At 42.8% G+C, this 13,367-nt stretch overlaps 1 protein-coding gene across 2 annotated transcripts in view; it reads left to right on the top strand.

Annotated features, from left to right (window-relative positions):
* ADAMTS9 (ADAM metallopeptidase with thrombospondin type 1 motif 9) overlaps window positions 1-13,367 on the top strand; it is a 165,354-nt gene that overhangs the window by 99,848 nt on the left and 52,139 nt on the right. For both annotated transcript variants that reach the window (XM_063122037.1, XM_063122038.1), the window contains exon 28: window positions 1,601-1,777. In XM_063122037.1, the coding sequence (XP_062978107.1) occupies window positions 1,601-1,777 (177 nt within the window). The remainder of the gene's footprint in view (window positions 1-1,600; window positions 1,778-13,367) is intronic.

Here is a 13,367-nt window from a genome sequence, read left to right on the forward strand (position 1 = left end):
CAGTTAGATAACATTAGTTTATCTAGTAATGCTGAAAGAACTGTAAAGTCTGGTTCAGATATAATGCTCTCAGCTTGAAGGACCATGATCAATAGAATGGGAGCGATCTGTGTGCCTGCTCAATCCTTCCTCCCCTTCTTTCCTCCCCTTTCTTCTGCACCATAATTCAAGACTTCCAGGGTTTGTTAAAACCACAGTGGCTTGGTTCACATGACATGACATCCCACCATGGCTTAATTTACCTGCAGAGGTTGTTGTGTCATGTGGTGTGCCTGTGGGTGCCTGGTTTGCTGTGGCTTGTCATGTTATGCAAACCCAGGCAGTAGGGATTGTTTGAAGGTTAAACAACCCTCAAACAACCCCTGCCACTTTGGTTCACATGACACAGCAAGCCAGGTGCCTGTAGATGCCATGCAAAAATGGTGCCTGCAGTTGCCCAGCTAACACAACAGCCCCTTTCAGTAAATTATGCCACGGTGGACTGTTGTGCCGTGCAAACTTATTCAGTTTCTTCTTACACTCAAACTGGACAGCTATGGTTTAATCACTATTTGTAAACAAGTATATGAAACTGGGTTTCATATTCTGATTTGTAAACAGAGATTAAACCACAATTTCTCAGTTTAGATGAAACAGGAAACTGTGATTTAATAAACCATGATAGAGGCATGGAAGCCAGGTATTTGAAGAAAGGAGGGAGGGTCCGGAGTGTGCAGAAATTTGTTCTCACTATAATCAAACATGGTTCATGCGTACAAGATCATTATATCCAAACCACCCGTAAAACTAAGAAGTAGGGGTAAATGGAACCATACCTTTGCAACATCCTTGTATGTTTTCCATGGGGTTGGCTATCCGAGAAGAAGGAACAGCCCTAGAGAATGTGCACATATACAAAAATGTTGTCTTATTTTCTGCTTTCCCTGCAACTCTTGCTCCAAATCTGAGGCCTAATCCCCATTTTCTTTTGAAAAAAGCCATACATTTTCTTCCATCAGAAGTTAGCTGTTAACTGTCTCTCAGGTTTTACAGTTGTGGGAGTCCCTCACACATGTGCAGACCCAGAAGGAGAAGAAAGCGGAGCCAGTGTGGTGTAGTGGCTAAAGTGTTGGACTGGGAGTCGGGAGATCTGGGTTCTAGTCCCCACTCGGCCATGGAAACCCACTGGGTGACTTTGGGCCACTCACAGACTCTCAGCCCAACCTACCTCACAGGGTTGTTGTTGTGAGGATAACATGGAGAGAAGGAGGATTATGTACGCCGCTTTGGCTTCCTTGGAGGAAAAAAGGCAGGATGTAAATGATGATGATGATGATGATGATGATAATGTGATGTGCAAAATAGTACTGATGACACCACAAATGAGATCAGAGCACTCTGGAATTCATTTTAATACACAGATCTAACTAAATACATTTTCCTGTGGCATATTAATTTTCTTTCTGGTATCTGGACTTATGAGTCTCTTGAGACAAAAGAAAAGTAACATCCAAATTGGCTCCGAGTCAGAAGGAAGAAGAAAAAGAAAGTAGCAATTATAAAGTATAAACGAGCCCAGTCATTGTTAATGTGATCCTTACCCACTGTCTTTCCCCCCCAGTGTACAAAGCCATGTGGTGGAGGAACCAGAACAAGACTGGTTGTGTGCCAACATCCCAATGGAGAGAGATTTACTGATCTGAGCTGTGAAATCCTTGACAAGCCACCAGACCGTGAGCAGTGCACTATGCAGGACTGCCCTCAAGATGTTGCCTGGAATACTGGCCATTGGAGCTCGGTACGACACTAACATACTTCTTGTTATTGCTGTTGTTGCTGTTGTTGTTATATTCATTTTGCAAATAATTCATAGGAACGGAATGAGTGTACTTAAAAGTCCAAGGTGCTAATATCCACTGTGTTTGAGCATTTTGTTTGGGTTTTTTTTTAAAAAAAAAGAAAAAAAAGAAAAAGGAAAAAATGCACTTAAAGAAAGCTTTTCTTATGATGCATTCCAAATAAAATAGGCATTCAAGAAGGGCTTCAGTTAGGAAATCTGTTCATTTTAAAAGGCACTTTCTGCTTGATAATGAAGTTTGTACATTTTATTAGCCCACTGTAAGTGCTGCACATTACAAATCTCTACTCTGAAGGAACCCTTTGTGAGCAAATGAAAATCATAGAAATATCCCCTTTCCAGCATCGTTTCCCTTCTGTCTGTGTAGGACAGTTTTAGCACCCACTTCAAGTTCTCTGCAGAAATACTGTAGTGACAAGAGAATTCCCGTGCTAAGCTGCTGTCATCTATGTAGCTGTTTCTGTATATTTATTTCAAGCTTATTTATCCAGATGACCTAGAAAGACATCCTTTTTTAAAAAAAAGAAGAAGAAGAAGATGAAAAAGAAATAAATAGGAGTGTCAAATAAATGATGGGAAAAGCTAGAAGGCTTCTTTCCTGAAATTTCTATCGCAACATATTGCATAAACATGTGTCTGGATCTGTCAAGACCAAAGCGGGATGCTTTTCAGTCCAGCTTCTTAACCTCTGAGTAATACCCACTTTGCAACTCTAGAACTCTTAACCTGCTTTGATTTAAAGGTACTGTTACTTGCCCTGAGCCTTTTTGATTAGACAGCATAAAAATTTCTTAAGGTTGCTGTGCAAATCTTTCTAACCTCCATCAAGAAAATGAAGGGGAGGGAAGCTCAGTTAACAAGCTAATTATCAAAGAATACCACATCCTTCCTAGCCACAACAAAACAGAGACATAGAACATTTTTTTTAAATCTGGTGGGTTTTTTTGTTTTGTTTTTTGCATAGGTCTGGGTTCCCATGTTGGCATGATAAAATCAATGGGCATGTTCCATATATGTCCAGGGATACCTGGGGGCAGCTACACGCCTCACCCAGTAGACACGGCTGCTGCATGTACACTGTTGTAAGACACAACAAACATGTAAAGCGTTGATACCTTCAGTGTTGGCAAGATGCTCCTGGGTGTCTCCTTGTCTAGCTCCCCTTCCATTCACTTGCCTTGCCTCTGTGGGCCAGTCCACACCACTGCTTGGTAGGAGAGAGGAATGTGAACAGAGGTTGCTCCTCCTTGCTCCTGTCACTGCTCACTCACTTGGAAAGGACAGATGAGGAGGCAACAATAGCAAAGAGGAGAATTAGAAGGTGCAGGTTCTCGGGGGGTTGGCAGTGTCTCCCACCTTGAGGCATAAGTTTTGGTATAGCCCAGTGATGTTGACTCCTGACTCAAGCCCTGGACAACACACAAAGATCTTTAAGCACCCTTGTACAATGAACCCCCTGGTTCATATGTACATGTCTAGGAATCCCAACCTCCTTGATTCTGAACAAGCTGCGAAGTGGTTCAAGATCTGACAACCTCTTCCCAATTACATAACCTCACAATGGCCCCATGTCTCAGCATCTTTCATGGCAGGCCAAGGTGAACTAAGGTCATGGAAGGTTTGGGGGGTGGAAGGAGGTTTGCCTTTGCAACATGCTATACGTTGGCCACATAAGCATAAGTAGCATGAGAATCTCTAGAGGATTTCCCTTTCGATAATGTTAGATTTAGGCCACAGCTAAACCTAAGGTTTATCCTGGGATCATCCAGGGTTCGCCCCTGCCTGAGCACTGGATCCCCTGTGTGTCACCTAGATGAACAGGTTTGACCCCTGGATGATCCAGGGATAAACCTTAGGTCTAGCTATGGCCTTTGAGTTGTTGTGCAGCTCATACAGAAAGGCAGTGTGAAGAGAAGAGGACACAGTCATTTTATGGACAGTTTCTCTTTTGTGTGGCAAGGTCTGTTAATAAATACAGATGCCCATAAGCCTTTTCATTGCGATGTCAGAAAGAATCATAAGGTGTCCTGGTTCACTCCAGCTTGTTTCTTTGGATGTATGCTGAGAAGACCTGCTGCTTCTCCTGAAGAGCAGGAGTGGACAACTTGTGGCCCTCCAGCTCCCATCATCCCTCACCATTGGCTGTGCTGGCTAGGACTGATGGGAGTTGTAGGCCAAAATATATGGAGGCCCACAAGTTGCCTACCCTTGCTGTGGGGACACTGTTTAGTGCTCCAAATCCAGGCTGGTTGTGAGGAAAGTTGGAATAGAGGCCCTTTCTACACCTAAAGATTATCCCAGGGAAATGGAGGGATCATCCCTGCCTGCTCCCAGGATCCCCTGTGTGTCATTTGCATGCACAGGGATGATCCCGGGATGATCCCTGGAAAAAAGGCAGGTGTAGAAACAGCCAGAGTCTCCACGCAAAGTTCCTTTTAGAACAGATGTCTCAGGAAACCTTGTGTAGCCCACTACTGAGGGGAGAGGAAGGGGGGGAAATAGGCCTGAAGATCTCTCATTTACCTAACCAGGCTTTTTGAAAGGTGAACGGAGCGTCAAAGGCAAACACCTTGCCCTCCTTCCTCTTAAACAAACCTATGGGATGGCAGAATGGAGTAAAACAATCCCCTGTTCTCTCTCTACTTCCTCCCCACCCTGCAAGTTCATTTATAGGAAAGGAAGGCAGGAATCTTGGCTTTGATGTAGCCAGTCTTCTCTCACAAGCCCCACCGAAGGATGCCGGTAGGCTTTCGCCTTTGCTCACAAGCAGTTCCTCTTTCCAGTGGTTCTGCTTGTGAGAAAGCATCCCATAGGCATTAATGCACAAGTGCTTTAATGTGGTGTATTTGGATAGCACACACATGAAGAGCAGGACATGAACTTACCAGGGACTATCCTGGGAGAACCTGTCTCTCCTTCTCTGGGCAAGGACAACGTTAGCATGCACACAGTCCTTAGTGAACGCTTGGGCCCATGTCCGTTAGTCAATTCTCCCTTCCCTGCCATGCCATGTGAGTTTAGAACATGGGGAAATAGTGACCAGGTAGAAAACCATTGATGTGTCTCACACATATCAACCACCACCTAAGTTTGTTGTTGAGTTATAATGTCATTTGAAGATTTTTTTAAAAAAATCTTAATTTGATTTTAAAGCACTTTATACAGAGAGGATCCTTTTCAACCAATATATGAACTTTCTAAATGTGCATGGTTTTCATAGCCAAATTGCTGGAAAAGTACTTCCTTTTTTCCTTCCTTTGCTGCCATTTCTGTGGGATGTTTTGTGACCATTTTAATCTTCATACCTCAGCAAATGATGTAATAGCCATACATTTGCTTTAAGAAATATTTGTATGGTGCTTTATCATTACAAGGGATAGTGCTGTAAAATACTCTCATCTGAGGTGCTAATGTAGCCATTTCTATATTGAAGGGCAAAGTTGGTGCTAAGCGCAAATGTGCTCAGTATAGGCAGAAATCAGTATGCGTTTGGTTTTCTGTCCAAATTATGTACTGAAAATTGCTGCTAATATTGGATTACACTTGCTTTGAACATTTCCAAGAACCAAAGGGTGTGGAATAGAAAGACTGTTCTGGTGAAATTTGGGCAATGACACCCCCCCCCCTGCAATTCCTCAAGAGCAGTCCCTGCCAGAATTACTTGGCCCATAGCACTGGAGTCGCTCCTCACTCTAATATTTAGGATTTAAAATGCATGAATCCCAGGTGTCAACCCCATTCCCAACCCAGATATCTAAACATAATCAGGGAAGCCCTTCAAAAAGTAAAAAAAACCAACACCAAATCATAATACCATAACATCTGCGTATTTTTAATAGAGCCATGAGAACTCTAAATCTAAATTGGTAGTAATCTAAAATTTAAATTTTTAGTACAAATGCAGCTAAACGGGCTAATTTTTTAAAATGTCGTGTTGCAGCTTTAAAAACATACACACAGAAGCGTGCTAAAATATGTAATTACAGTAGTTCAGCAAGACTAATAAGCAATGTGCAGAATTGGGCTTAACACACTTAAATGCAACCTTAGCAGATCCTGAAATGGGCAAGATGGTGTGGTGCAGACATACATGTGCCCTAAATTGCATGGGAAATTTTCAATGGGGAGCGGTATATAAATATTGTAAATAAAATAAAATAAAATAAGTTTCATATGTGTCCTCCGCCTGCTCTCCCTCCCCGATACAATTGCAGTCTCTCTTTCCCACCACCACCACCAAAAGTAGTCAAACCCCTCCAGGCCGAGATCTTTTATCACTGTTCCGACGGGTGCATGGAGCATTAAATTGTTTTCCTGTTCTTACACGGATGGTGCTTGGCTCTTCAGTGGAGAGTCTTGTGACCAAAGTATGGAGAGTTCTTCGCTAAATTCCAGCAGTCCTTGCATGTGAAAAATGCAACAAGTGCCCACCCCTGGTTTAGAGGGGCAATAATACAAATGGTGCTGAGTGAGACAAAAAAAAAATCCCCACAAATCCATGTGCTTAAACTAAGATTTCTTGCTTCACCTGAAAAGTCCATCCAATAATGTTTGTCTACCTCGTTTTGATACCATGCACTACTACTATAAGGTAGTAGGGGAAAGTTATCTTTTAATTTTGTGTTGCTGCGCTTCCTTCTAGCTCTGACATTTATCACCACCTTTCTGCTGTAGATGTATCTACTTCATCTGTACCAGATGGAGTGTTGTTTCCAAGTTTTTGGACACTTTTGAAACAAGAGTATACTATTGGCTGAAACGTTTTTTCAGCAGAATGGATTTCTTTATGTATTTATGTTAATGAAGTATATTTATTTTTCAACTATTGTTATTTAATTTTATATAAATGTTGCATTACCTTTACAATGTCTGAATGCTGGTCTGAGGAGAGAGAAAAGAATTAAAGTAGAATGTAATCATCAATATGTTTTGTAGAATGATTCTTTTGGCTTTGATCTCATATAATCATGATGTATATTTATTTTACCCTGTTAGAGAGCAAGGTTTTCTGAAGAGAGGATCTTCAGGGTCTACTTCTGGTCTCCTACAATGGATAGATCATTTGTATAATACAGTAAAAATGTATATGCAAAGAGTAAAATGCTGTTCTTTTGCTGTCAGTGGTCAAAAGACAAGTTTCTGTGTGTGTGTGTGTGTGTGTGTGTATGGAGTCACACATGTACGCACACACACTCCATATTACCACATGCATTAAAGTTGCCAAGATACAGAACTGGTTTAGGGTCATGGCTGTGGGCTGCACTGTTAACCAGGTGGACCCACTTCAAATCCTGCCTTTTCTATGAACCCACCAGGTCCCCTTACACAAACTGGTGTCTCTCAGCTCAGCCCTTCCATTTGCATGTGTGGATGCTAATGATACTGGCTCCACCAGGTTCTGATACAATTTACTGAGATTAGGTACTTAACCACTCAGAGATATTTTAAAAGTACAAATAAAAGAATGATTTAGCAAAAGGCGGTGATAAAGTATTATCCGTTTACTCAGGCCAACAGAAATAGTTTGCATGAGAATGTTCACAAAATCATGTATGAAGTGTTTCTAGCCTGTTTTTGCAGGACCCAAGGTCCCAATTTGTTACAACATGCCTGCCACAGAAACAGACTAGACATAGTAATTACCCATTTGGAGGCATGATATACCTGCTTGGGATGACCAAACACAGACGCTGTCCTAGGGGGTCAGTCCACAATCCAAGTCTGGCAGGCTGTGTTCAACTTGATGGGTCAGAAGATCACAGACTGAATGGAGGGGCTGTTGTTTTAGATCTTGTGTTATCCTTATTTATTTATAATTCCAACAAAAGGGGATGGTCTGGATAAGAGATATCCAGGGAGGGGACAGACTGTAGAATGGGAGAGGAGATGGCTGTCTTCAAATATCTCAAGGTTTCTCTGACCAAAAATGGAACAGACAATATCTGTGTTGCTCCAGAGAGTAGTAGGACTAGAACCAATTGGCAGCAATTGCTGGGAGTAGATTTTAGCTGAACATCAGGAGAAACTTCCTAATGTTACAAATTGTTCAACAGTGGAATAGTCTTCCTCAGGAGGTGGTGATCTCTCCCTTCACTGAAGGTATTTAAGTAGAAGCTAGACAGCCATCTGTCAGGGATACTGTAGTTGCATCCTGCATTGTCGATCCTGCATTGAGTAGATGCTTGGACTAGATGACCACCAAGACTCCTTCTGACAATAAGACAACAATGTACTAACCGTGGATTTCCTTACTAAACACAAATCTTCTGTTCCCTTTACAATGTTCCTGCTTTGGGTTAAATAAAACTTTCTGGAAGGATGGCTATTCAGGGTGGGGGTGTTGTTGTCTTATAATCATAAAAATACGCACCAGCTTTCCATCAGTGGTCATAACCTAGAGGTGAAATCAGCATTTCAAAATTAGAACACTTGATGCAAACAACAAACATCCTTTGCTGGTAATAATTCTACTTCTGTCTGGTTCTGGTGTGCCACATGTTAAGGGTATCAGGCGAACCAGGATGGTGAGGAGCCAGGAAACCAAGTCTTATGAGCTGGGTATATTTAGCCTAGAGAAGAAAACATTATGGGGAGACATGATGGTGGTCTTCAAATGTCTAAAGGGTTGCCATGTAGAAGCTGGAGTAGATCTGTTCTCTGTTGCTCTGAAGGACAGGACTAAAATTAAAAGTTGGAAATAGCAGGGAAGCAGATTTTGACTAAACATTAGGAGAGCCTCCTAATGGTATGAGCTGTTTGACAGTGGAGGAGACTGAATCAGGAAGTGGTGGGTTCTCCTTAGATGGGTATATTTCAGCAGAGGATGGGCAGCTATCTATCAGGGATTCTGTAGCTGCATCCTGCAATCAGCAGTCTTCCCCAACACTGTGTCCTCTAGATATTTTGGACTACAAACTCCCAGCATTCCTGATCTCTAGCCATGCTGGTTGGGGCTGATGGGAGTTGAAGTAGAAAATATCCGGTGGTCATCAGGGGCAGATCCACACATAGGCTTCGGGACGCCCTGAAGGCGCACCCGGCGGCTTCTTCCGCCAAGCTCTCCGACCCGGGTGGGCCAGGGTGGCTCTTTCGCCGGCAAAAGGAGGCCGTCGGGTAGGTGGGCGGCAGCTGATTCCCTGGCGAAGGCGCCGGTCGCGGCAACTCTTCATCCTGTCCCCGCGAGGGGCCTCCTCCTCCTCCTCCTCTTTTTGGAACGCTTAAGGTAGGGTATACATCATCAATTTCGGGACGCCCCAAAGCCTATGTGTGGATCTGCTCCAGGCCGGGGAAGCTGGAACAGAGGGTTGGATTAGATGACCTATAACGTGCTGATTTTGGCCTGTAGTTCCCAAACATTTTCTGTTACGCCTCCTTTGTATATGCCCACATGCCAGGGTTCTCTAAGGAACAGACAAATTCACCCCATTCCCCATCCTGATTAGGGTTTGTTTGTTTTTTACTGAAAAGTTAAGAAGAATATAGATCTGAGCTTTGCCAGTTTCTATAGCTTATACCCCCTCACATAGACTTATAATGTGAGCTAATGGAGCAATGTTGTTTCTTTCTTGAACATTGTGCTTAGTTCCTTTTTGGCTTCCCTGGTACCCCTCCCATGGGATATGAATACAAGATGCAGAGATTGACTGCTGTGTAAGAATGTGTGATGTCTGAAGCAGTCTGTAGTTGCAATTACGGAAACGTTCATCATTACAACATGCCTGCATGTTGCTGTTTGGGTGACTTAAAATAACCCATCTGCTTGGAGAGCTTAATCAGGGACAGGCAGCTTGTTCAGCTGAGTGTCACTTTAGAACTTTGTCATGAGCCAGAGGGCCATCACTAAGTGGGAAGTAATTGACATATATTGCCCATCATTCACAGGAACCTGGCAGGTTCCAAACTGCAGTTGATAGGTATACTAAACCTCTGGAATAATATTCTCATTTGGATATAATGATTAACTTGAGTCAGCTCTTGGTAGACATAGGCCAGATCTACACCAAGTAGGATATAACACTTTGAAAACAGTTTGAAAACAGTACATGGAATGTGTCATGGGCCCCAACAGTTGTCAGTGCACTTCAGTACCGTTTTAAAGCAGTAGTGTAGATCCTGCCTGAGTTTGTAAACTTAAACATCCTTATCAGGAAGTAAATTCCTTTTAATACAGCGGGACTTACTACCAGTTAAATATGGTTAGGAACAGGATTTAAGGTAGCAGTCCTAAGCATATTTAGGCTGTGTTTGCATGTAACGCAGAGCCATTGTTTATGTTAACCATGCTTTGTTGCTTTAGCTATGAACTGTCTTGCAGACGAGCAAACAAACCGTGGCTTGTTTTCCCTATTTTTGGATTGTTTCTCTCCCACCCATTTTGCCAGCTTTCAGAATGGTTTCATTTTCAGGTTGCTCTTACCAAGTGCCTCTGTTTCGGGGTGGAGAGCAGCACAAATAAGCCAGGGATAAGCCACAGTTCAGAATTCAGACAGGGCAAGTCATGTTTTAAACAAGCCAGACCTTGTAAGTCAACAACGAACCATGGCCTCTATTTGTGGTTTGTAGCTGGTTAACAAACCATGGTTTGTTTTGGGGAGGGGTTCGGATACAATAGTAAGGCAGATTTCAAGAAACCACATCATGGCCTAGAGTTACGTGCAAACCAGGTCTTACTCAACCATGTCCAACTAAATCAGTGCGATATAAGAGACAATTTGTACAGGACTATTACTGCATGCTTGATGTGTTTGCATGGTCAGGTCCTGTGCTGCACCAGGAACACAAGGGAATAGTATGTCACAAGTAAATCATCTAGTCATTATTTTCTTTGGGGGCTTGTATTAGTGACATGAGAAGTATCAGTAGCATCTACCCTTCCCACATCATTCCCATACACAAATTTTACTAGGCCAGTGTATGACCTGATCATCTGGAAGATGTGCCAAAGTCATAGCTGTAATTATTATTTTACGTTACTGGAAATAATACCTGATTTGGAGTGTGTTTGTGTTGTGGGGCGGCAGTTGCAGAGTCCCATAGTGCCCCACACATACAAAGCACTGTGAGCTTCACATGTGCCTTCAACATACTGAATCTGCTTCACTCCTTAAGTCCAATATATTAGCGTCTCAGGGGTCATAACAGCTGGAATAGACAGGTTGAATTTGGCTTTATTTTACTTGCCTCTTTGTTAGGAAGAACATAGGATACTGAATCTGACCATGGTTCCATCTAGCTCAGTGTTGTCCACTCTACAGTGACTGGCAGGGCTCTCCACGTTCTCAGACAAGATGCAGTGGCTGTTCTCACAGTGTTGTGATCTCTATTCTAGTCTAGCAAGACATTCCAATCTGTTTTCTGCCACGTCCTTTTGCTGAGTATCTTGAGTCATTCACAGTTCACTTATGTCTGTAAACTGCATCCAGTTCTTTCTCACCAGACTTATTTTTTCCTTTCCTTTCCTCTCTTCTTTTTCCTTTTTGCTGGAGAATGCCACGATTTATACAGCTGGTTGCCATTTATCAAGGCCCTATTCACATGTATATTGCACTCAGGAATTAGCTCCCAAGCTCCCAAAATATAACGCATGATGCAGCCTTAAATAATTTCTTGAACATATAAATTAATTGGAGGTTGAAATGAGTTCACATATTCTCTACGCGTGGGGATATGAGTGGTGTTTGATTCAGTACGGCTGTCTGCTTCTTTCTATCCCCCCAAACTTTGCTCTTTTGCTCTCCCCCCCCCATCTACCCCATCACCAAGGTTTTACGGTTTTCAGCCCTTTTCAGTTGCCCACATTTAACAAAATAGCACAAAATCTTTAACCACAAATAAATAAATCTGCAAGGTGAAAAAAAACCAAGTGTGTCACCAAAACAAAATAAACATGTGCACCTTTTTGTTACATTTTCCTGTTGCCGAGCTTTGGTTTTCTGCTCACAGAATTATTATTAATTTTAGTACAGAATTTCAGACTCATTGATTATATCTGATTATAATCCAATCATTGGCTCAGGGAAACAAGTAACTGCAGCACGTTTCCTGTTGTGAAAAGTTGGGCAAGTTTTCCATCAAGGGCACAGAACCTCTTTCAGCCCCAGGGCTGAATTCCATTTCAGAGAAGCTCTTGGATGCTGCATTCCAGTAGTGAATAGAGCAAAAGGCAAAGGGGACAGGGCAAAAATACTGGAACTTTTGAGCTGTTTTACTTTACAGCCCTTACTAAGCCTTTGGAGAGGCATTTCAACCTTTCAGAAAGGGGAAAATATTGCACAAAAGCCAGGAAACCACCAATCGCTTGGGGGAAAGGGATGTGTGGCCATCTGGTGGACCCCAGAAGGCCAAATAGAGACTCTAGGAAGGCTGGATTTTGCCCCCAGGCCTGAGATTCTGCAACTTACGCCTTGTGTTAGCTGCAAGCAGCTTGACAGAAATTCACACGTGTCTTCATGCTGAAGCCCACATTTCCTTGCATGCATAATGCATGCTTCCATCCCTCCAGTGAGGTGTGGATCCATATCTGAAGAGGTCATTCCTATTAACATATCTAGAGATACGTTCCCACTGGGAATCAGGTACATTTGCTATTTGGTGGCATTATATCTCTATGCATGTTACTGGCAATTAACCCTTTGCTTGTATATCTTTATGGACCATGGAAGGTGTCACATACACATGGGCACCAGCATTTTAAAGGAACATGCAGATCCATTCTGAGCCACTGGCCAAAAGGGGGAGAGACCCGATGTGCAACTGAGATTCTTGTGGTAGGAGCAGGGCTGGGCAACTTGTAGCCCAAAATATCTAGAAGGTCATAATGTCCATTAGCCCTAGCTGGCATAGCCAATGTTGAGTAATGAAGGAAGTGATAGGCTGAAATGTCTGGAGGGCCACAAGTTGTCCACTCCCAATTTAAGGATTCCATTGCCCAATAGGGGCATCCTAGGGCCTTTCTACACCTAAGGGTTATCCCAGGAAAATGGAGGGATCTTCCCTGCCTGCTCCCGGGATCCCCTGTGTGGCATTTGGATGCACAGGAACGATCCTGGGATATAGGGGTGGTGTAGACATGCTCCTAGTCATCACAGTAATGTAGATGTGTAGAGTACCATGGAGCTATCCATCTCTCTTGCTTCTATTTGCCCCCACTCCAGCATTGCCCAGAGGTTGTTCTGGCAATCACAGCTATAGTTACCAAGAGACCTTCATTTCTTTTTCTAATCCTTGCACACATGAAGCTTTATTGTAGCCCAGAATTCTCTACTCTAAACAGCAGTGGGTCTTTAGGATCTCAAAGATTCCCAGCCCTGCAACCTGGGATCCTTTAAATGGAAATGCCATCGATTAAACCTGCTTCTTTTAAAAGCAGTTTGCATTTGTGACCCCTACACCTTAGTGAGTAGCCTCAAATATTTGTATTGGGAGATAAAATGTTTTTTTTGTTTTTTACATTCAGTTTCTTTCTTAATCATTCTGAACATCATTCTTTACCATTTTCAATGCCATAAACCAAGGGTGCAATCCTAGGATG

The sequence above is a fragment of the Elgaria multicarinata genome, chromosome 3 (assembly GCF_023053635.1).
Source record: "Elgaria multicarinata webbii isolate HBS135686 ecotype San Diego chromosome 3, rElgMul1.1.pri, whole genome shotgun sequence".
NCBI classification, from domain to species: Eukaryota; Metazoa; Chordata; class Lepidosauria; order Squamata; family Anguidae; genus Elgaria; species Elgaria multicarinata.